The 21,021-nt window shown below is 40.2% G+C and overlaps 1 protein-coding gene and 1 long non-coding RNA gene across 2 annotated transcripts; one reads left to right on the plus strand and one right to left on the minus strand.

The window, feature by feature from the left end:
- Positions 1-4,530: 4,530 nt before the first annotated feature.
- LOC134065828 (myosin-7-like) lies at positions 4,531-19,323 on the minus strand. Its single transcript, XM_062520920.1, has 39 exons — positions 19,303-19,323; positions 19,073-19,115; positions 18,538-18,746; positions 18,304-18,447; positions 18,070-18,226; positions 17,557-17,584; positions 17,369-17,471; positions 17,163-17,255; positions 16,833-16,896; positions 16,624-16,722; positions 16,427-16,530; positions 16,189-16,327; positions 15,447-15,565; positions 15,111-15,260; positions 14,451-14,621; positions 14,023-14,332; positions 12,532-12,614; positions 11,473-11,678; positions 11,268-11,391; positions 11,036-11,172; positions 10,358-10,613; positions 9,977-10,219; positions 9,654-9,830; positions 9,427-9,572; positions 9,257-9,347; positions 8,787-9,176; positions 8,576-8,702; positions 8,377-8,495; positions 8,084-8,280; positions 7,791-7,974; positions 7,539-7,704; positions 7,286-7,410; positions 6,874-7,182; positions 6,580-6,783; positions 5,818-6,114; positions 5,628-5,732; positions 5,306-5,401; positions 4,991-5,125; positions 4,531-4,653 (listed from the first exon to the last, which is right to left on the minus strand). The coding sequence occupies exons 3-39, from the start codon at positions 18,736-18,738 to the stop codon at positions 4,633-4,635; spliced, it is 5,820 nt and encodes a 1,939-aa protein (XP_062376904.1). The 5' UTR covers positions 18,739-18,746; positions 19,073-19,115; positions 19,303-19,323; the 3' UTR covers positions 4,531-4,632.
- On the plus strand, positions 4,576-20,137 carry LOC134065850 (uncharacterized). The gene is made up of 3 exons (XR_009936333.1): positions 4,576-4,726; positions 11,496-11,636; positions 18,899-20,137. It is a non-coding gene; the product is annotated as an uncharacterized LOC134065850 (long non-coding RNA).
- Positions 20,138-21,021: the final 884 nt, after the last annotated feature.

Here is a 21,021-nt window from a genome sequence, read left to right on the forward strand (position 1 = left end):
TGTGTCAACATACTTGGTCGTGTGACTACTCGTGTAACTGTATTTTAATAGGGGAAACATGCAGGTGTTTGGTCTCTTCTAACTTCATCTCTGTTTGGATCCTGAATGCAATGGGCTAGCTAAGTGCTATCAAAGTTGCGCCGTGCGCCAGAGCCAGTGAGTGTACACATTGAAATGTGAGAGGTATGTATCAACTCGTCTTAGTTAAGGGAATAACGTAGTCTAATATGAAAAAACGGTGAAGTGTTCCTTTAATCTTGTATGATGATTATTATTTGTCTGTTTGTATTTACCGTTTTGTTTCTGTCATTGTTTTTCCCTGAAGGTTTGGAAGATATGCATCTTGGAATTCATAGCAAGATAATTCTCAAGAAGTTGTACAGTAAGTATTATTTGAGTTGCTACATAGTTCTCAGTTACTTGTACACAATCTCATATATTTTCTTTTTAAAACGGAAACAAGTTTTTAATTCCATTTTAATAAGTCAGTTCAGAGTTCTGATTTTAATACATCATCATACACATTGTTCAAAACTTGTGCAAATCTTATTATTCTCAATAACTTTGTATTATATATTTTTCCTATATGCCACTTTTTTCTTAAACCTCTTCAAATGAAAGAGGGCTCCCACAAATCAAGATGTTGTTGAATTAATAATTTTTATTGCTAAAAGGGAATTTGATATTTTTTTTCTCTAGTACAAGTAGTTAGTCAGCAGTACCCTTATGCATAAGTTCATAAGTACAGTATGCACACACATTTTAGAGGAATATTGACCAGCTACAACTACAAAAACTGCTACAGCATTTTGTAAATTTTTAGTTTGTTTTGGTGAACGTTTGAACAAATGTTTTGATGAGCTATGCTATATGAAATGTGATAATAAAATAGATTGATCAACATGTACGTCTCATGGATTTATTTTTGGAGGTTTTGAAACATAATGTTCAAGCGATTATTCACTGACATGTAGTTGAAGAGCACAACTTGGAGAGCCACAAGATAGCACTTTCTAGAAGTCTACATTTTGCCAGTATGTTTGTGTGTTTGTGCACACTGACTGACCGCTAAAATGTAAGCTTATAATTGGCAATATGGTATCAGTACAAAGGCATGGCCAAGGTCACTCACCAAATAGCAACACACATCTACACATATTTAACATGCTGCTCAACTTTAACCTTGAGAACAAAGACATTGCAGGATTCCATTTGTGTGATAGGAACACATGCTTTAATTGATCACTTCCGGTTATGAAAGTTTCACAGAGGTCATTATAAATAAGGCCTGGTTCAGGCTTGATTTAAGAGTGTGTTCCCTGCCCAGTTAGACTGTGGTTGAGTAATAATATAAAGTGATGTCTGTGCTTAATCCCTCACACACTGCTGCTGTCAAAACCACAATGACACTGTCAGCTGTATACTGTTTTAGGCAGTGGTGGGTGTCATGTGAAGTCAGATGCTTCCATCTGAACCTATACGACATTGATGGAAATTTCCATTGTGGATAACAGGGACCCTGTCTACTAAATAGTGAAAACATTCAAATTAATACTTTATGCATATCATGTGGTAATGAGTGGTTAAAGGTCACCTAGTTCTGATCTAGATTGTCACTTTAATTTGACTTATTACTGCTGAGGTACAGTACTGAATGGAACTTCTTAGCATTTCAGTAATTCCATTTCAGCATTTCAGGATTCCATAGAAGCAGAACCATTTCAGAAGGGTATCATTAAATGCGCCCACGGTACGTTGGCAACTTGCCTTGATTATTATGCCAGATGAGAATGTAGTTCCATGAAATTAGCCTAGAAAAATGCCAGGTTTCATTGTCAGTTGGTCTTATTGCACTTTCTAACTTGAGAAGAGACACAATTTAAATGGAAAAGTTACTGGAAATCTTAGTCACTTTTAAACATGATGCTAGCAGGCGAGATACTGGTCTAATCCGATTCAAAGATCTATGCTAGGCTAAAGCTAAAAGTTGTATCGCCAGACTCACAGAATGGCTGGATGAACGGGAAAAAGGTAAATATCAATTGTTTTGCTTGAGGGGAGGTGGAAAATGAGCTTATTTCCAAAAATGGCGGAATATTCCTTTAAGACTTAAAGGATTCAGTTCAGGTTGTCCATAGATAGAGCAAGTGATAAATGTTCATGGTGGCAGGAGTCGCAAAATCCCAAAGGTATTTCATTAGTGAAGTATCTCGTTGACTTCTGTGACAAGTGTGAAGTAATCCAAAGCTGCTAAGTGGTGAGAGCAGCAAAGGAATGCAGAGGTCAGAGGGTGTAACACGGTGCACATTTCACCCATCTTAGATGTTCTGATTGGCATGGCAACCTTCCAGTTACATAAAGATGTTGTTTAGACAGGGCTTATGATATCACCAGAGCCTCAATTGCAAGCTTCTGACAGAAGGCCTGATATGATAATAGGCATGTGTTTTGTTAAACAGAATAGAGTTTCTCCCCCCATGAACTCTAGATAATTAAAAAGAAATCAACTTCAATCCAGACTAAACAAGCTAGACTGTTTTTGGTGTACATGTTACACCAAATATGACCTCTAATTAAAGTATCACCATGGGCTTTGTGCCTGTGGCACTACACCATCTGTGTCTTATGATTCCCCTTCATTTTTGGACTGGTAGAAAAGCTCCACAAGTGAAAAAACATTTTCAGTGATATCACAATCCTAATGACAGAAATTGTATCAACAAGGTCACATATCTAGCCCTATGTTAATCTCTTGCTCGTGGCTTGAGACTTTAGTGTGAATACTGCACAGAGGAGACATGGATTGACTGGTCATCATTTTCTCCCCTGCTCCAACAGAGGGTGCTGGAGCTACTGTATTTATTATGGTAGCAACAGTATAGTATACAGTACACCTACCCCAATGCAGCTATCTGATATTTAGTTTGTAACAGAATTTGTGGGGTTTGGCAACTACAGCCCAGTGACAGGCAGAGGTTGGACCTTTATTTCGTGCGTGATCTGAAAGAAATCTGGGTCTGGATTCAATAGTTTGTGGAAATAGAACAATATAACTACTGTATATAACACTTTCCGCCTGGTTTCAGTTTTCATGTGTAGGTGTAGCCTAAGTGTTGTCTGATGTATACAGTCCCCTGAGGCAGTATTTCATGACCTGCCCCCACTACATCTCAGCTGTTAACTCAAGAACACTCTGGATGATAATAAATAGCCTTCACTTGCACTTTTCACTTTTCACTTTTGACCACAGCAATAAATAGCAAATAAATAAATAAACATGATTCACACCTTTATTTGGCGAGCAGCAATGCTGTGCAGGGGTTAGTCCAATGCATTGATGTAGCAGTGTCAGTAATATGTTTGGCCACAGTAACAAATTTAGTTGTGGACATGTGAGGTTGCCTGTATGGCGACACTTGACTCTCAGTGTGGTATTGAATACACTGCATTGTTTCCTTGCCATTGTCCTTGAGGATAAAGATAACCTGTGAAATTCCTGCTCTGTCAGCCCCTGATTGAACTTGTGAGGAACAACGATATTGTGACAGGTGGCACATTCATAAAGGTCCCTGCAGCACATGAGGAGAAGTATCCAGTCACAAGGAAACATTGGCACCTCTTTGGGAGTAGTGGATGATAGATATACTCACTGTCCAGTTTAGGAATGATACTTCACCACCTATTTTTGCTTTATTGCTCCATTGAGCAAAAGATTGCCATTTTTTTTTTTTTAATTATGAGACCATGCTTGTAGTGACAGCCACAAATCTTGTACCATTTAGAGAACTGTGAATATGTATGACTGCTGTATTGAAATACTCCTGTGCTTAATATACCAAGGCATGGTGTGTGAAATTGGTATGGTGTCGGTTTCACTGTGAGCTTTGAAAGACATCCCCATGCACATATGCTCAGTTGTTCCATTTAGACTCCTCCTTTTATCACACAGATCTCTGTGTCAGTGTCTCGAATGCAGTGCACTGTTTTCATAGGTAGCGAGAGACTCTTAACAGAAATGCATTACAAGATATATTGTATGCAGGAACAACATTGGACAATTATCCAGGTAAGCAGTTCTTGAGGCTAAACGATGAAGTCATTAACATGAATTTTACAAAGATCAAAGATGCAAAGCATTTTGATTGTTTGATAATGACCTTTTGTATAATATGCACAAATATTTACTTCACCTTTATGCTTAAAGCACCATGTACAGTACAGTAGTGTGTATTGATATCGATATATGTCGTTACAAAGCAAGCGTAGAAGTGAAAGTGACATTTTAAAGAGGTTGAAGAGGATTTGTGAGCTTGAGTGCTGTCACTACAATTGATGACATGCTCTGACTGCCATATTATCAGGCCTGGTGCTTTGGCATTGTGGCCAGGTACAGTCTCCCATAAACTGCAGTTCAATGCTGGTTGTAGTTTTGTTTGACAAATATTGACAATGCAGGGTAGATGTTGTTTGTTGAACATGTGTGGTAAAATCATACAGGATAATTAAATTGAAACAGCACAGACATCAAACTGAATTTGCGGTGTCTGTTTATTCTATTAAACTACAGTACAGGTATGGGAGCAAGCTCCAAAGTGCAGAACACAAAGCTTTCAGAAAAGTCCACGTAGAGCTTCACTCCTCATCATGTCCTTTCTGGGAGATCAAAATGGAGGAAGAAAAATGAAATGGAAGTAAACAAGTGAGATGTCATCATTGATTTTATTTTGTAAGTGGTCCAAGAATTAACCCATTTGTTATGGAAGAGATGTTAGCTGTGCATGTGATAGAGAAAAAATGCTATAGTGTTGCTTTAATCAGATTTTATTCTGAGACTTCTAGGAAGGTTGATGCAATAGCATCTGAATGTTGACTATGATTTGAACCGTTCCATACAGTTGATCTTAATTACATTTAAAAACTGTTTAAAGAGGGTCGATGGCAAGTATCATAAGTTGCAATAAGAACAGCAAATACTTGCAAGTCCACTTACCTTACTACCTAGTTCCCGGCTTTTGGCTCTCATCTTGTTGACCTGAGACTCAGCTATGTCAGCTCTCTCCTCAGCCTCATCCAGCTCATGCTGAATCTTGCGGAATTTGCCCAAGTTAGAGTTGGCTTGTTCCTCCTGGAAGAAGAGTAAAATGGTTGTATTGATCATTTCTTCAATTTAGCAACAGTGTCATAATTCATTATTGTGTTCAGGATGCCTCCTTGTCTGTTCATTGAACCACAGCTACTAAATCTCATGAGGTCTGGTCGAATTACTGATTTTTTCTCCTTAGAAGACCATTTTTATGTCACTTACAGCCTCTTCTGTTGTCCTCTTGTAGGACTTCACTTTCAGTTGCAGTTTGTCCACAAGATCCTGAAGACGGGCCAGATTTTTACGGTCCTCCTCTGTCTAAGAAATGATCAAAGATATTTAATTTATAGATGTCTGTACATGTTTTCAAACACTGGTACTGGTACAGCCTCTGTAGTAACATTCAGCTTGATTCCAGTTTGCCTAAAAGAGTAAATAATATCCCTCTATGTGAATCATCATTGAAAGTCTTACCATGCAGTGAACTCACAAACCATACTGTATCTCAAGCATACAGTAGGTAGACAATAGATTGTTATAGTACCTGGTAGGTGAGCTCCTTGATGCGTCTCTCATGCTTGCGGATTCCTTTCAAAGATTCACTAGCCTTTTTCTGCTCAGATTCCAATTCATTTTCCAGTTCCCTCACCTGCAAACGACCGTAACATTTTAATACCATTTTGATAATATTCTTTAATACCACCACAATGACACAAAACATTATACATACTAACCCTAGCCTCCAACTTCTGGATCTGCTTCTTGCCACCCTTCATGGCGATTTGTTCAGCTTCATCCAGACGGTGCTGCAGGTCCTTGATGGTCTGATCCATGTTCTTCTTCATGCGCTCCAGGTGAGCACTGGTGTCCTGCTCCTTCTTCAGCTCCTCTGCCATCATGGCAGCATCAGTGATGGCCTTCTTGGCCTTTTCCTCAGCATTCCTGCACTCTTGCACAGCATCCTCCACCTCAGTCTGCAGCTGGTTCACATCATTCTCCAGCTTCTTCTTATTGTTAGTCAAGCTGGTGTTCTGTGTGTGAAGAGCGGTAAAGTAAGTAAATAATGGTGCATTCCAGTTTATCTCATAAGTTGTATGTTCTTAGTTACAACATCATTCCCACTTGTCAACTCATTTGAACCCTGAGTACCCCCAGCATTTCCAAGATGGCAGCACCAATTAACAGTAAACGAGAGCTGTAGAAATGCACTATTCATCTCATTAAATCGCTTGTAGAAACAGTATAGTGTCCAACCTCTCTGCTGTGATGTTGCTACTACATTTGTAGGCATAAAAATACTGTGTAAGGCATTGTTCTGAACTAGTATTACTACTGTATATCTGGAAATCATTGAAAAAGTAACAAATGGTAGGATCTTGTCCTTTCAACTTGTGCACAACTGGAATCAGTCAACTGAAGTTACCAGTTACCACATGAGACAAATGGAATGTGGTACAAGAACACTGTAATGTCAAGATTCAATGTGTGAATTTTACCTGAGAATGCAGCAGCTGGACCCTTTCACTGACATCCAGCAGCTCCTGTTCAGCCAGTTTCCGGGCTTTCTCACTCTGCTCCAACACTGACCTCAGCTCATCTAGTTCAGCCTGCATCAGATTGTTGCGTCTTTCCACAATAGCAATGTTCTCTTTGAGATCATCATTATTACGTAGAGCATCATCCAGCTGCAGTTGGGCATCCTACCATTGGATATAAAAATATTAATTAAAAAATCAATTTAAAATAATAGTCACCTCTCCATACAGTTTTCTATTGCATTGCTGCTTTACCTTCAGATGTCCTTGGAGACTCTTGAGGTGCTTCTGGGCCTCGGCTGCCTGCCTGTTAGCCTGACTGAGCTGGATCTCCATCTCATTGAGGTCTCCCTCCATCTTCTTCTTGATTCTCAGAGCCTCATTCCTGCTTCGAGTCTCAGACTCTAGGGCGCTCTGCAGGGAGTCCACCATTCTCTGATGGTTCCTCTTGGCCTGCTCCATCTCCTCATCCTTCTCAGAGAGTTTACGCTCAATGTCAGCTTTGATCTGGTTGAACTCCAGCTGAGCTCTCAGGATCTTACCCTCTTCATGTTCAAGTGACGCCTGTTGATGTTAACAGTTCATTACAATATGCACATCAAGGCTAAAACAATATGGTAAATTATGCAGTGGTCTGAAAGTGTCTGATCATTTTGTGCTCATGCACCTCAGCTTCCTCAAGAGCCGTCTGGATGTCCGCCTTTTCTTGATCTAGTTGCTTTCGAATTTTCTCAAGTTCATGGATGTTCTTTCCACTCTCTCCAAGTTGCTCACTGAGATCAGATATTTCCTCTGTTGAACAATTAGATGGACATGTTTCAGAGACTTTTTTGGTGAAACTTTACATTGTCAAAGGCCACAAAGTTTTTTTTCCTTCTTCTTTACAGACCCAGCTGTTATATATGGCCGGAAGTACAAACCTTGGAGATTTTTGTTCTCTCTCTTCATGGTCTCAAGGTGATCCAAAGATTCCTCGTAAGAGTTCTTGAGTTTGAAGAGCTCAGTGCCAAGAGATCTTGACTCTTTCTGGGAGCTCTCCAGCTCAGCCTGGGACTCCTCATACTTCTGCTTCCACTCAGCTAGGACCTGAGCAAATTTAAATATTGTGTGTTTATGTGTTTGTTATTTACATTAAGGAAACAACACATTTTGATATGAAATCACTGAAATACCTTATCAAAGTTCCTTTGCTTCTTATCCAAGGCAGCAGCAATAGCATTTGATCTCTCCACATCTACCATGAGATCTTCAATCTCATTCTGCAGTCTGTGCTTAGTTTTCTCCAGGGAGGAGCATTTGGCATTAACAGCTTCCACAGCTTCCTCTGTGTCTTGCAGGCGCTGAGCCAGCTTTTTTCTGGATAAAAAATCATCAAGGATTTGTTTCATAATGGTACTAAACATGTTTGGCCTCCTTATTTGACTTTGAAAGGTTCATACAGTGTCATCTCTGGGAGGGACCTTACTTGGCATCTTCCAGCTCCTCAGTCCTCTGGATGGCATCAGTCTCGTACTTGGTTCTCCACTGAGCCACCTCAGAGTTGGCCTTGGAGAGACTGCGCTGCAGCTCAGCCTTGGCCTCCTGCTCCTCCTCATACTGCTCCCTCAGGAGGTCAGAGTCGTGGCGAGCAGACTGCACTGCATGGGCTAGTGCATTTTTAGCCTGATAGAAGAAAATGGTGTAAATTGGTGCAACGTGATTTTATAAGTCAAGGATTTTATATGTCAAGGAATTTCTGCCACTACCAGAATTGATTACCTTGACCTCTTCCTCCAATTGTCTTTTTAGATCCTCAATCTGCTGGGTGTGGGAGTGCTTGCTTCTGGTCAGCTGTGATACTAGAGAAACCTTCTCCTCAAGTTGTCTGGAAAGCTCACCTTTTTGAAATTTGAATCATAGTTTATACTTTGGTTGGAAAACCTTAACAATTACAGACATGAAGTGATTTTTTCCATACCATTTTCAGTTTGTAGCTTGGCTTTCTGTGTGGAGAAATCACTGATGCTGCGTAGTGCATCTTCATACTTAACCTTGTATTCACTCATCTGATCCTCCATGTTTCTGCTCGTTTTCTCCAAGTGTGCCTGAAAAGTGTCAGAAAATAAGTAATCTCAATAATAATGTCATGTACAATTAATTGTCATCTTAAGTTTTGCTGCTTACTGTACCTTGGCTTTGGCGAACTGCTCCATGTTGGAGACAACATCATCCAGCTCCAGACGGAGTTCACTCTTCTCCTTCTCAAGCTTTTGTTTCACTCTCTGAAGGTTGTCGATCTGCTCTCCAAGGTCAGCTACACTGTCTGCATGCTTCTTCCTCAATGTTGCAGAAGTGGCCTCATGTTGCAGAGTGGACTCTTCGAGGTCTCTGCGCAGCTTCTGGAGCTCAGTCTCCCTCTTCTTGTTCATCTCAATCTGGGCAGTAGTGGCACCTCCAGCCTCCTCCAGCCTCTCACTGATCTCCTCCAGCTCTCTGGCCAGGTCAGCCCGCTGCTTCTCCACTTTGGCTCGGGCAGCTCTCTCAGCCTCTAGCTCTTCCTCCAGCTCCTCAATGCGAGCCTTTATTCAAAAGAGAAAGGTAGTGTTACAAAAATTACTTGCATGTTAAGAATTGGCAACTGCTTATTTTTTCTCTGTACCTGAAGCTCTTTCAGTTTCTTTTGTAGCTGAATTCCCAGGACCTGCTCATCTTCAATTTTGCTGTTAAGTTGACTTATTTCAAAGTCTTTCCTACAACAACAAATCAATTGTGAGGCTTTGCAGTTTTACGTAAATGACCAAAGTATCTTTGTTGAACAGGATTGATTACTTTTTGAGCCGTTCCTCCAGCTGTTGTTTATCATTTTCTAAGTCCATCACACTTTCCTGGGTCAACTTTAAGTCACCCTCAAGCTTCCTCTTAATTCTCTCGAGGTCCATCCTTATCTTTTTTTCTTGTTCCAAGGACCCTTCAAGCTACAATAAAAGGAATAGAATAAGCTTACATTCATTCATTTTACACTAATGGAATCTCACATATAATTTCTTGCTGCCTACATCATCAACTTGCTGCTCCAGCTTGGCTTTGGCCTTAGTCAGAGTGTTGACTTTGTCCTCCTCGCTCTGAAGGTCATCCAGTGTTTGCTGGTGAGCCTCCTGCAGTGCTTTCTTCTCCTTGGTCAGCTTGGCAATCGTTTCATCAAGAACTGACATCTCCTCAATAAGGTTTTTAACCTGAAAGAAAAAGATCATAATGACAACACAAACCCCAATAGATTTACAGAGACCCCATAATCAAAACAATAACAAAACAATATCCCACTTAATATAGGATTTTTTTTTATCATGACACATCATCTATCCTTTTTAGATATGCTTACCTTATTCTCAGTGGCATGCTTCTCTTTCTCTACTTTAGCTAGAGTGAGCTCCAGGTCATCAATATCCTTCTTTAGCTCAGAGCACTCATCCTCCAACTTCCTCTTCTTTGCAGTGAGCTCTGAATTCATCTCCTCTTCATCTTCCAGTCTCTCAATCAGCTCTTTGATTTTCGACTCAAGCTGAATCTTGTTCTTGATCAGACCTTCACATCGCTCCTCAGCATCACAAAGATTATCTTGTTCCTGAAGTATTTTTTTTTTGCAGAGTACAGAATGTGTTGGATGCATAACCAAATCATACATGAATGTAAATATGAATGTTTATATAGCTCAATGAAAAAAAATAAGTTAGCATCATTCTCTAGATGTGGTAGGACTCACGGTCTGAATTGAAAGTGTCAGGTCATTCTTCTCTTGGAGAAGAGAAACCATTTTCTCCTCCAGTTCTTTTCTACGAGTCTCAGATTTAGCGTAGGCCTCCTTCAGCTTCAGGAATTCTTCCTTCATGTTGGCCATCTCCTTCTCTGCCTCAGCTGATCTCAACAGGGGCTTGATTTTGAAGTACAGCCTCATCCAGGGCCAATTCTTGACACTCATGAATGCGCGAATGTTCCACTGAATCACCAGCAAGGAATCCCTGGTGTACATTTTTAAAGGGTTGATTGTGAACGTTTTATGTAAAACGATTATTATGTTTTTTGCAGTGTAATTGTGTATAGCAGGCAATTGCCTACTATATATTCATATGGATGCTTCAAATGAAATTCAAAGCATATTTGTAAATTCCCTATTTATTTTACCTTCACCCACCTGGCCTACCATGATGTTATTGTTACTGAAAATGTACTTTATATAAATTATGTTGATATACCTTATCTTGTAACATGTTATGGAATGTCAATATTGGTAATTGTTTGTAAATTGAGATTAGGATTCAGTAGCCCTTTGTGTTTTGATTGACTTGCTAATATGGTATGATGGTACATGAAATTAGGTTGAAGAAAGATTAACATAAAACTGAAACTGGACTGAAAATATTAATGTGAAAATATGTTTTACCTTCGTTCAAGAACCTTCTGGAATTCTATTCTAGCAAGGACACCTCTGGATCTAGCCTGCAGTCGTGTTATGATTAGAGCAAGACGGTCATCTCTCATCTCTTCAAGGATACCCAGTAGACCAGCTTTGAAGAACACCTGCAATCATTAATGAAATTCAAGAGATTTTAATCAAGATTTTCATTTCCAATCACTGGATATAGCAATTGAATTCTTTACATCTGCCAATATACCTTTGTGTGCCCAAATTTGTACTGGTTATGGTCTATGTCCAGGGAACCCAGTAGCTTTTCTGCACCTTTTTTGCTGTCAATAAACTGTCCCTCAGGGATAGCAGCAGGATTCAGGATACGGTATCTGCAGAAGAAGCTCAAATATTAAGTCAGTGAAATTGCAAATAATTTGTTTATGAGTCAAAAGTTTTAAAGGGCGCTTTACCTTTGTTTGAAATCTCCGTACAGGATCCTGTTGGGGAAGCCCTTTCTGCAGATCCTGATGCCTTCCAGCACACCGTTACAGCGCAGCTGGTGCATGACCAGAGGTTTATCCATGGCCCCAGGAGTCTTGGTCTCGTTGGGGATGATGCAGCGCACAAAGTGGGGGTGAGTTGACCTCAAGTTGGTCATCAGTTTGTTCAGATTTTCCTAGCAAGTTATCATAGCAAACATTACTTGTTATCAATACCATTTGGATAGAGGGATGCACAATGATATCGACATGACCTGTGTATGATCCAGGAAAAAACTAAGTTGTTAATAATCAGCCATTACGTAGATAAACATCTCTAGCAGTTTGCCCGGCCAGTACTATCTTAGGGAAACATCATGCAACCATTTAGCATTAATCACAATTGGCAATTTGCCTAAATGAGCTTGAAAATATCAGAAAAAATCCAAAATGATGCAGCCTTAATCTCAGGTTGTTTTATTTTACATTTTAAGGTATGGTTTCTATTCCTCAACTCATTTTAAAGGTGAACTATGCAGGTTTTTTTAGCTTAATGTACAGTACCTGTGAGCGGAAAAACCACGCTTGCAAGTTTGTGCCACCAGGTCAGTGGCACTGACAAACACAAAGTCTCACAGCCTCACGATCATGCTCATGAAAAGGCAGACTGACCAATTGAGGAGTGTTGTAAAATATACACGCTAAAGCTGTAGGGGAAGCTCTGCAGAGAAACCTGCAAGCGGAAAACGGGAAAACAGCAAAGAAATCGCCAAACCTGCATAACTCCTCTTTAAGTATGTTTGATTTTCAGAACAGCTGTGTTAAATCTCACACAAATCTGTCTGCACTCTTAAAACAAATTTGTTGTAAACAAGAGATGCAAGTTGTGTTATTTTCAACACATATTGTGTAACAAATACTGTAACAAAAGCAATGGGTTGGAAAAGAAACACAAACTGTGTTGTCCCTATCTGGACACAGAGATGTGTGTTAAAACAATGCAAGTTGTGTTGTTTTCAACACATTTCTTTTAAGAATGTGTGAGCTCACCCTGTGGAGTGCAGACACAGTCTGAAAGGAAGCACCCTTTTTCTTCTTTTCCTTGACCTTTCCACCTGAAGCATCTACCATGGCTGAAATGTACAAGAGAATACCAAATGCTTTGCTGCAGAACATTGCAAATGTAAAATGACTGTGCCTTTAATCTGCACCTCAAACTAGGGATGCTCCGATCAGTGTTTTTGGGGCCGATCACGGATTACGATCACTGAAATCAGTATTTGCCCATACCGATAACCGATAGCCGATCACCGATCACAGGATGGACAATGAAAGAAAGTGCAGGGCTTTACACTAACTTTTTTTTAAACGTTTAAAGCCAACTGTTAAACATGCCAATGCACCAGTTGCAAAGATTAAGAATGACATTTACAGGAAACAAAATGTAAAGAATATTAGTGCCTTCTTTATTTTTGGTCTGTTTTATTTTTCTATATTTTGTTTTAATAATATCATGCATTGTCATATTTACATTTGGCCTGTAGCCTATCCACCTTATTTCTTAAACCGGAATCTGGCTGGTTTTCATCTTTCGTTCATTCTGTTTACATTATAGCTTTGTACATTCGTATATGCTAACTAGAATATGCTTCAACTTAAATTGCTTTTGAAATGTTGACAATTCTGCCCTCAGCATGGATACACTACATAATATATAACTGATATAAAATATAAAAGTTTACCATTATATGCATTCTGATATGTAAATTATGATATGATATGGCTGCATGAGGTGCATGTAGCCTAGGTTTTATGCTGCATTCGCGATGTCATTCTGTCGTTCAGAATGTTTTTCATGTTGTTTAATGCTACAGTGTATTTTGAAAACCTTACTGTAGGTTGCGTGGTTAATAGTCATTCCCACCAGTGCCTCTAAATACTTTTTTTCCCCACTCGCACGCCATCTTGTTCAGAGAGTGAAATAGAAGCACTGTAGTAGAGCCCTGTAGGTTTCCGGAGTTTTGCGCCATCTGATCAGCTCTTCTGTTTGGCCTGCAGAGCGTGCTCCGATCAAACTATTTTGAGTGAATAACGGCCAATAATGATCGGTGGTCGATTGATCAGTTGCCTGGATACCAGATTCTCTGACTTCACAGAGAGTCTGGCTTAGATCCATTGGCAAACATTTATTTCCTGGTTGGTGGATGCTTGTCTAAAGCTTGAAATCATTGGAGTTCAATCACTGATGTTTGGTAATGGTAATGACATACAGTATGTTAACCGTGGGGGACACAACAACAACGATTGGGTTGCAAGTTAAACGTAATTGCTCTCAGGAACACCTCCTGTTCACTGGTTGGTTTGGCTTCTAGGAAGCCGAAGTAAATGAAGGCGGATCAAGCTATTCCATACAGAGTTCTGTAGAGAAAAGAAATTGAGTGGAAGTACATAGACAGGCAGAGCCAGGCTAATCGCTACCTCAAACCATGTTGCATTAAAAACCTCCTGCTATTATTCGTAGTTGGCCTCATTAATACTCACCAGAGTCAGCACCAGAGTAATTGGCAAAAAGAACAGCCAGTAGTTTCATTGTAGACTTTTGGTATAAACCAACCACGGTCTCATTGAGAGGGTCTTTGTTTTTCATCAGCCAGTTGTTGATATTGTAGTCAACAGTGCCAGCATAATGAATTAGGGAGAAATGGGCTTCTTGCTTTCCTTTCACAATCCTAGGCTTCTGGAAGTTGGCGGATTTCCCCAAGTGGTTGTCATAAAGCTTGGCTTTAAATGTTGCATCACTGGCCTTGGGGAACATACACTCCTCTTCAAGGATGGACATGATACCCATGGGCTAGATAAAGAGTAACAAAGGCAGGCAACAATGAGTAATCGAAAATACACAATTCAGTTATTTTAGTTTAATTTTACATAGTCATCTAGCAGAAGATGCAGCCAAAGAATAATGTTACCTTTTCAATGAGATCAATACAGGCCTGCAAGTCCATGCCAAAGTCAATGAACGTCCACTCAATGCCCTCCTTCTTGTACTCCTCTTGCTCCAGCACAAACATGTGATGGTTGAAGAACTGCTGCAGCTTCTCATTAGTGAAGTTGATGCACAGTTGCTCAAAGCTGTTGAACTGTTGGAGAAATATAATAGCATGCATGCAGTCATCTCCTTGAGTTTAGAATAGAATAGAATAGAATAGAACATATACTGTTTTGATCCCGTGAGGGAAGTTCAGTTCTCTGCATTTAACCCAATTTAACCGAATTAGTGAGCACACAGCACACAGTGAACATACAGTGAGGTGAATCACACAACCCAGAGCAGTGAGCTGCCTGCCCAACCAGCGGCGCTCTGGGAGCAGTGAGGGGTTAGGTGCCTTACTCAAGGGCACTTCAGCTGTGGACTGGTCAGGGATCGAACCGGCAACCCTCAGGTTACAAGCCCAAAGCCCTAACCAGTAGGCCACGGCTGCCCCTGTTCAGTTGGTCATAGTGTAGTTTCAATATCACTACTAGTTCATAACTCAGTCAAAATAATAGGTTCAGTTGATTTTTTTTGAATACCAAATGTTTGTACTATCATTAATCAATAAGTATAGTATCAAAGAATCAAGTCTTACATCAAAGATCTCAAATCCAGCAATGTCCAGCACACCAATGAAGTACTGGCGAGGTTGTTTGGTGTCCAAGTTCTGGTTGATTCTTACAACCATCCAGAGGAACATCTTCTCATATACTGCTTTTGCAAGAGCACCAATAGCATAGTACACCTAACAGGGTTAGAATGGTACATAATGTTACTCTCCAAAGGTTTTTTTACAAATTCCATTGTCATTGTGTGTAAATGTATACCTGGTATTTTCAATACATGCATGTGGTGGCAAACTTCATCTTTTAAGTTTGAAATAATCATGGAACAATCCATTCATGTTAAAGTTATAAATTACACGTCTCACCTGCTGGACATTCTGTCCCTTGGTGACCCACTCGTTTCCTACTTTGACCCTTGGGTGACACAAGGCCTTGATGAGGTCAGCAGAATTCAGGCCCATCAGATAAGCAGATTTGTCTGTATCTAAAATATGATGTTTGTTTTTGGTCATAATATTATCTAGCAATGAAGAAATCTATTGCCTCTACTTAGAGTCAGATAGAGTTGCGTTTTGTATTTTTGTATTGTATTTTATATTGTAATGTATTTTTTTTAATCCTAGAACAGAAATACAACTGCAGTCTTCCTCTATGTCCCCTATTGCATTTGAGAAACTGATACCAAGAGGGGAGGACTAACTATCGTCAGGCTACCAGTGCAATGTTATTGTCAGTTTCCAGTGTTACAGTACCTAGATAGCCAGTGGCCAGATTCACTGTTGAGATGACAAGGCCAAGCTTACAGCCAAAAACTAGCAAGGTGATTTCTTTGCTAACACAGCCAAATGGTAAGCTTGACACGATACCTAGCATGGTGAGCTAACTTCTGTGTATATTTGAGATCAACTATTTGTTAGGTTAGTCACCCCCAGTCAAACATAGTAGCCTACAAGCATGAATGGATGAGGTGCCCTGCTTTTGTTGTCAGTTGCCCTAATAGACTACATTCTCAAATAATATCTTCAAAGGAAAGATTGTTACATGCAAGTGTTTTAAGAATAAAATAATTTAAGACTTTAATTTAATTTTTGAAAGGTAATTGATCACCTTCAGTGCCATCAGACTCTGCCTGCTCTTCTCTTTGCTTCTGCTTGAACTTCAAGTTGCCGTAGTGCATGATGGCACCAGTCAGCTTGTAAATGCTGTTCTTCTCCTCTGGAGTAAAGCCCAGCACATCAAATGCCTCCTACAGCACAAAACAAAAGAGTGGCAGCTTGATGTATATTTCAAACAGTACAGTACATTGCATACATTACTCTGTTGATGTCTTATAGTCTCCCCTCACATCAGTAGCATTCAGCTCATCACCATCATTGATTGACTGCACAGTTGTCTCTCCTTGGGAGATGAAGGAATAGTCATAGGGGTTGGCAGTGATCAACAGCAACTCTAGAAGTAAAGAAGCAATGTGTATTTAGTCCTCAGTTATACATGAAATATCAGGTAATGTTTGAATTGGAAAATAGGCTATTTAAGTTTAACCTAGAAGCTCTGGTTTTCTTTGAGAGAGGATCTGGTAGAAGATATGATAATCTCTCTCAGCCTTGAGTTGGAAAGTTACCCGAGACTTCTCCAGTAAATCTGACAAATAGTATATGGAAAGTGGTCAAACATTTTTTGTCAGTGTATTAAGAGCATACTCAATCATACGTTCTAGTAATATGATTATGGTGGAATGAAAATGTTCTTACAGGTCTCAATGTCAGCCGAGGCCAGTTTACCATTGGCAGCAAAGTGGATCCTGATAAACTTGCCCTATTGGAGACATATACAAACAAAATACCTTAATATACTTTATATGAGATCATATTTTAAGCTATGAAACTAGCTTATTATTTTCTCCACTTCCTCTGCATGGGGGTCATATGCATAGGCTCTGTACTGCAGCACACAAATAGCGCATGTAGGCAAACGTCTTATTCTTACTGAAGAATTAGCTTGGTATCCGTTTAAACTCAGATTACATTGTATTTGCCACCTGCTTGATGGTTTGTGTGTGACAAATGTTATAGGCTACTTACAAATCTGGACGAATTGTCATTTCTGATGGTCTTTGCATTTCCAAAGGCCTCAAGAGCAGGGTTACACTGGATGATTTGATCCTCCAAGGTACCCTAAAAATAGGCAGCAATGAGTTGACTAGTGTGTTGACAATGAGCACAGCCTTTATGATGAGGATGTACTGTAGTATGCACATTTCAGTATAACAATTTTTCAATTCAACAACCTTTTTGTCAGTTGTTTCCTTCTTGATGCCTCCTGAAGCAATACTGGCAAAGTACTGAATGACTCTCTTGGTGTTCACAGTCTTCCCAGCACCAGATTCTCCACTGAAGGGGAATTAACAGGAATTGCATTATTTATTATGTTGTGATCAAGACCCAGAAATAGAAACAATTTGCATTGCAAACTTACGTGATGAGGATGGACTGATTCTCTCTGTCTGAATGAGAAAGAGGATTTCCAGCATTAATTCAATACATTATATTATGCAGTCAAACAGTCAGATGACTTATGTGTCAGCTTGGCAACCTTGTAATACCACTTTGCACCACATGTGGTGCTGTATTGTGTACACTGCAAGTAAGTGGAAGAGCGTCATGATGTGGCTGCATTCAAGACAACTCAAAGTCTGATTTTCCACACAGCTCTTTTAAAGACATATTATTGTAAGAAGCTCAGAGCATGACTAATCATTATAATCCTCTCTCTACCAGGTAGACAATACACACACAGTACACACTATACTATAAACATATGTATATGTACAGTATGTGTGTGTGTGTGTGTGTGTGTGTGTGTGTGTGTGTGTGTGTGTGTGTCTGTGTGTGTGTGTGTGTGTGTGTGTGTGTGTGTGTGTGTGTGATATATATATCTATATAGTATAGTATAGTAATGATATAACCCAAATCATTCAAAATGATGTACCTGCCAGCATGTACTGGTAGGCATTGTCAGAGATGGTGTAGATGTGAGGAGGAGCTTCAGTCCTCTTCTTGCCTCTGTAAGCATTGACAACTTCCTGGTTGTACACTGGCAACCACTTGTAGGGATTGACAGTGACACAGAACAACCCAGAGTAGGTCTGTGCAAAGAGACATAATGTCAGATTGATACATAAACATATCTGGAGAACCTGACATAATCATTCACTGTACTCACGTAGATCATCCAGGCTGCGTAACGCTCTTTGAGGTTATACAGCACAGCAGGCTCATGCAGGAAGGTGAACATCGCCATGTCCTCAATTTTATCAAACTTTGGCGGGTTCTGGGGGTGGACATCTGCCTCTTTCACAGTGACAGTCTACCAAAGAAAGCAGTGTTGTTAAAGGGGAAAGTATAGACTTCAAATTAAGCAAAACATTTCAGTGTTTGTTCAAATTGATGCACTTGCCTTTCCGTGCTCAGTCTCACAGGTGACTTGGTCACCCTCGCGACTTGAAATAGTTCCCTTTACAAACTCTTCCACGGGATCCGGTACGAAGCATTCCTTCTTCATGTCAAAGGAGCGAGTCTGGGCCTCCAGGCGCTCCTTATCCGACTTCCTCAGATACAAAGCCGCCGCCCCAAACTCTGCCATAGCAGCATCCCCCATGGTTTAGCCTTTGGGGGAAAAAAAGTTGCTTGTTTTTGGGTTGTCATAATACAACACTTTACAATCAAATTGAAGTTACTGATGTTGTTATAAGTGCATGAAGTTTTGGTTGTCTACTCATAAATCTAATTATATGGATATAAATCTTGTATCTCGTCAGATGAAGTTGAGGTTCAACCAAACTACTGTCAGGTGAATTCCTGCTGTCCAGCTGTCATTCCATGCTGAAGCTCCAAATTTACTCTGAGGTAAGTGTTAACTCCAGAGTTCTCTGTTAAATTCTTGTGTTTAGCTTGGTTGTATTTGTATTTTGGCCACACATTTAGGTACTTACTGTTCTCCCTGCTCGCAGTAAAGACAGATGTGATGTCACTGATCTAGCAAGGAAACAATACATGTAGAATATAGCTGATCATGTAAACATGTTGCCACAATTAAAGTGTGCATAGACACATAATATAATAGCTTAACCTCCCACAGACATGGCACCTGCAATGTGTACTAGTGATAATTCGCCCCAGCAAGCTAAAGCACAGTGGCCTATGTTGTTATTCTGTGACTTACCTTCAGATGATTCAAGTTCAGACCCTGCTGGTTGACCAGCCCCTGCACTTGCTTTTATAAAGTTAGCCGCTCTCTAAATATGGATAATGGCTCTGAATGCATCAACACTGTCATTGTCTCGTTTTGGTGGCGGAGAGGGTGGGGTGGGGTGGCTGGAATTGTGGTTATTCCATGGATCGTGCCAGCGAGTGGCTCCACCAGGAAACCAGCTGGCGGGGAGTGCTGCTGGGATGAACCCCACATCTGCACCGGCAGCCCAAGGCGCCCCCAGGGGACGGACGAGGTATTTGGAGAAGCAGAGCATCACATAAGCAATCATCAGATCAGATCGTTCTATAAGCATAGGTCATTAGTCACTGTTCGTCTGCATCATCACTCTCAGTCTCAGCAAAGCCCACATACTCCTAGTCTCCATCATCTCGGTGGAGTGCACAGTTAAGTGGCTGCAGAATGTTCTCAGCATCTATTACTTCTTAATGCCATCACGTAAATCCCAGTGACGATGTTGATGGACAGTGTGGCTCCATTCAGTTATGTTCTATAGAATTGAAGACATCTATACAGTCACTGTAATTGTAGATCAACAAGGTAGGTCTTGCCATATGCATTGCAATAGATGGGAGTGTATATTTTTACCCATTATCTTAGGTGCTACTTTTGGAAACAATCAGTCGGGTGAGTTCAGTGGAAAAACATCTCATAGCATATGAGAGATATTTTGCACATACACAGCTGTCGTGAGCATAGTAAAAGGTTTCTGTTCACTCATGTCTACAGCTGAAATGCATTTGTAGGCTGTAAATGTTACCAATTAAATAAATTGCTGGATGATGCAGTTTGGTCTCTGTGTGATTTGTTTTAGAACTCACAACATCAACAACGATATCCATAAAACAATAAATCTGTTTTAGTGCATAATTTTACATTTGTTTGCATGATGAACTGATGCTAAAAATATCTGACTTTTGGCCAGTATCAGACATTTGGCAGCAGGATGTAGACAGTCTGTCAGTATGGACACATGGCAGTCTGTCAGTATGGATACAAACCCCAGCCCTCCATGCCTTTCCAAAGCCCTGTGAACTCTCTGGACTTTCCCTCACCTTTAGTACGTGAGGGCAAATAGACGTCTGGCCTCCTCCGAGGTGTTTAGGGAACAATCGGCCCATGGAGGCCTTTGGCGGCTCCATGTATGTCCGTTGTGGTTAAGTAGTTGTAAATAAAGACGATGGGCTTTGGGCCTCCTTTGTTTTATGTTGCAGTGTGAGTCATGGCCGAGAGATGCCGCCTGTCGGCCCAGTAATCCCCCACACAGCCCTGCTTTCACAGGCTTAACAGGGAACTAAGCTATGGGCTTTTTTTAAGCAACGGGGGTGTTGCATTACTGTGAAGTAAATATGTCTGTCAATAAGTGACCTTATTGTGACTTCCTAAGAGCATTGATAGCTTATTTTATTCTTCTCTAAATATATATGAGTTTCAAAATGGCATTGTTTATGACAGTTCCCTGTCCATGTCATGTTATGTTTGTGTTGATCTGGAATTAAAAGCCATTTAACATGAAATATCAAACCTAATACTGACCTTTCCTCAACCCTTGCATACTTTGAGTTCTCCACAAGATGTTTTTTTATTATTATTATTATTATGCACTTCATTCTACTCTTTTGGATAACCTTTTTGAGGAGTCCTCAATGATAGCATTGGTGAACTGTTATA

This window comes from Sardina pilchardus, chromosome 19 (genome assembly GCF_963854185.1).
Source record: "Sardina pilchardus chromosome 19, fSarPil1.1, whole genome shotgun sequence".
Lineage (NCBI taxonomy): Eukaryota > Metazoa > Chordata > Actinopteri > Clupeiformes > Clupeidae > Sardina > Sardina pilchardus.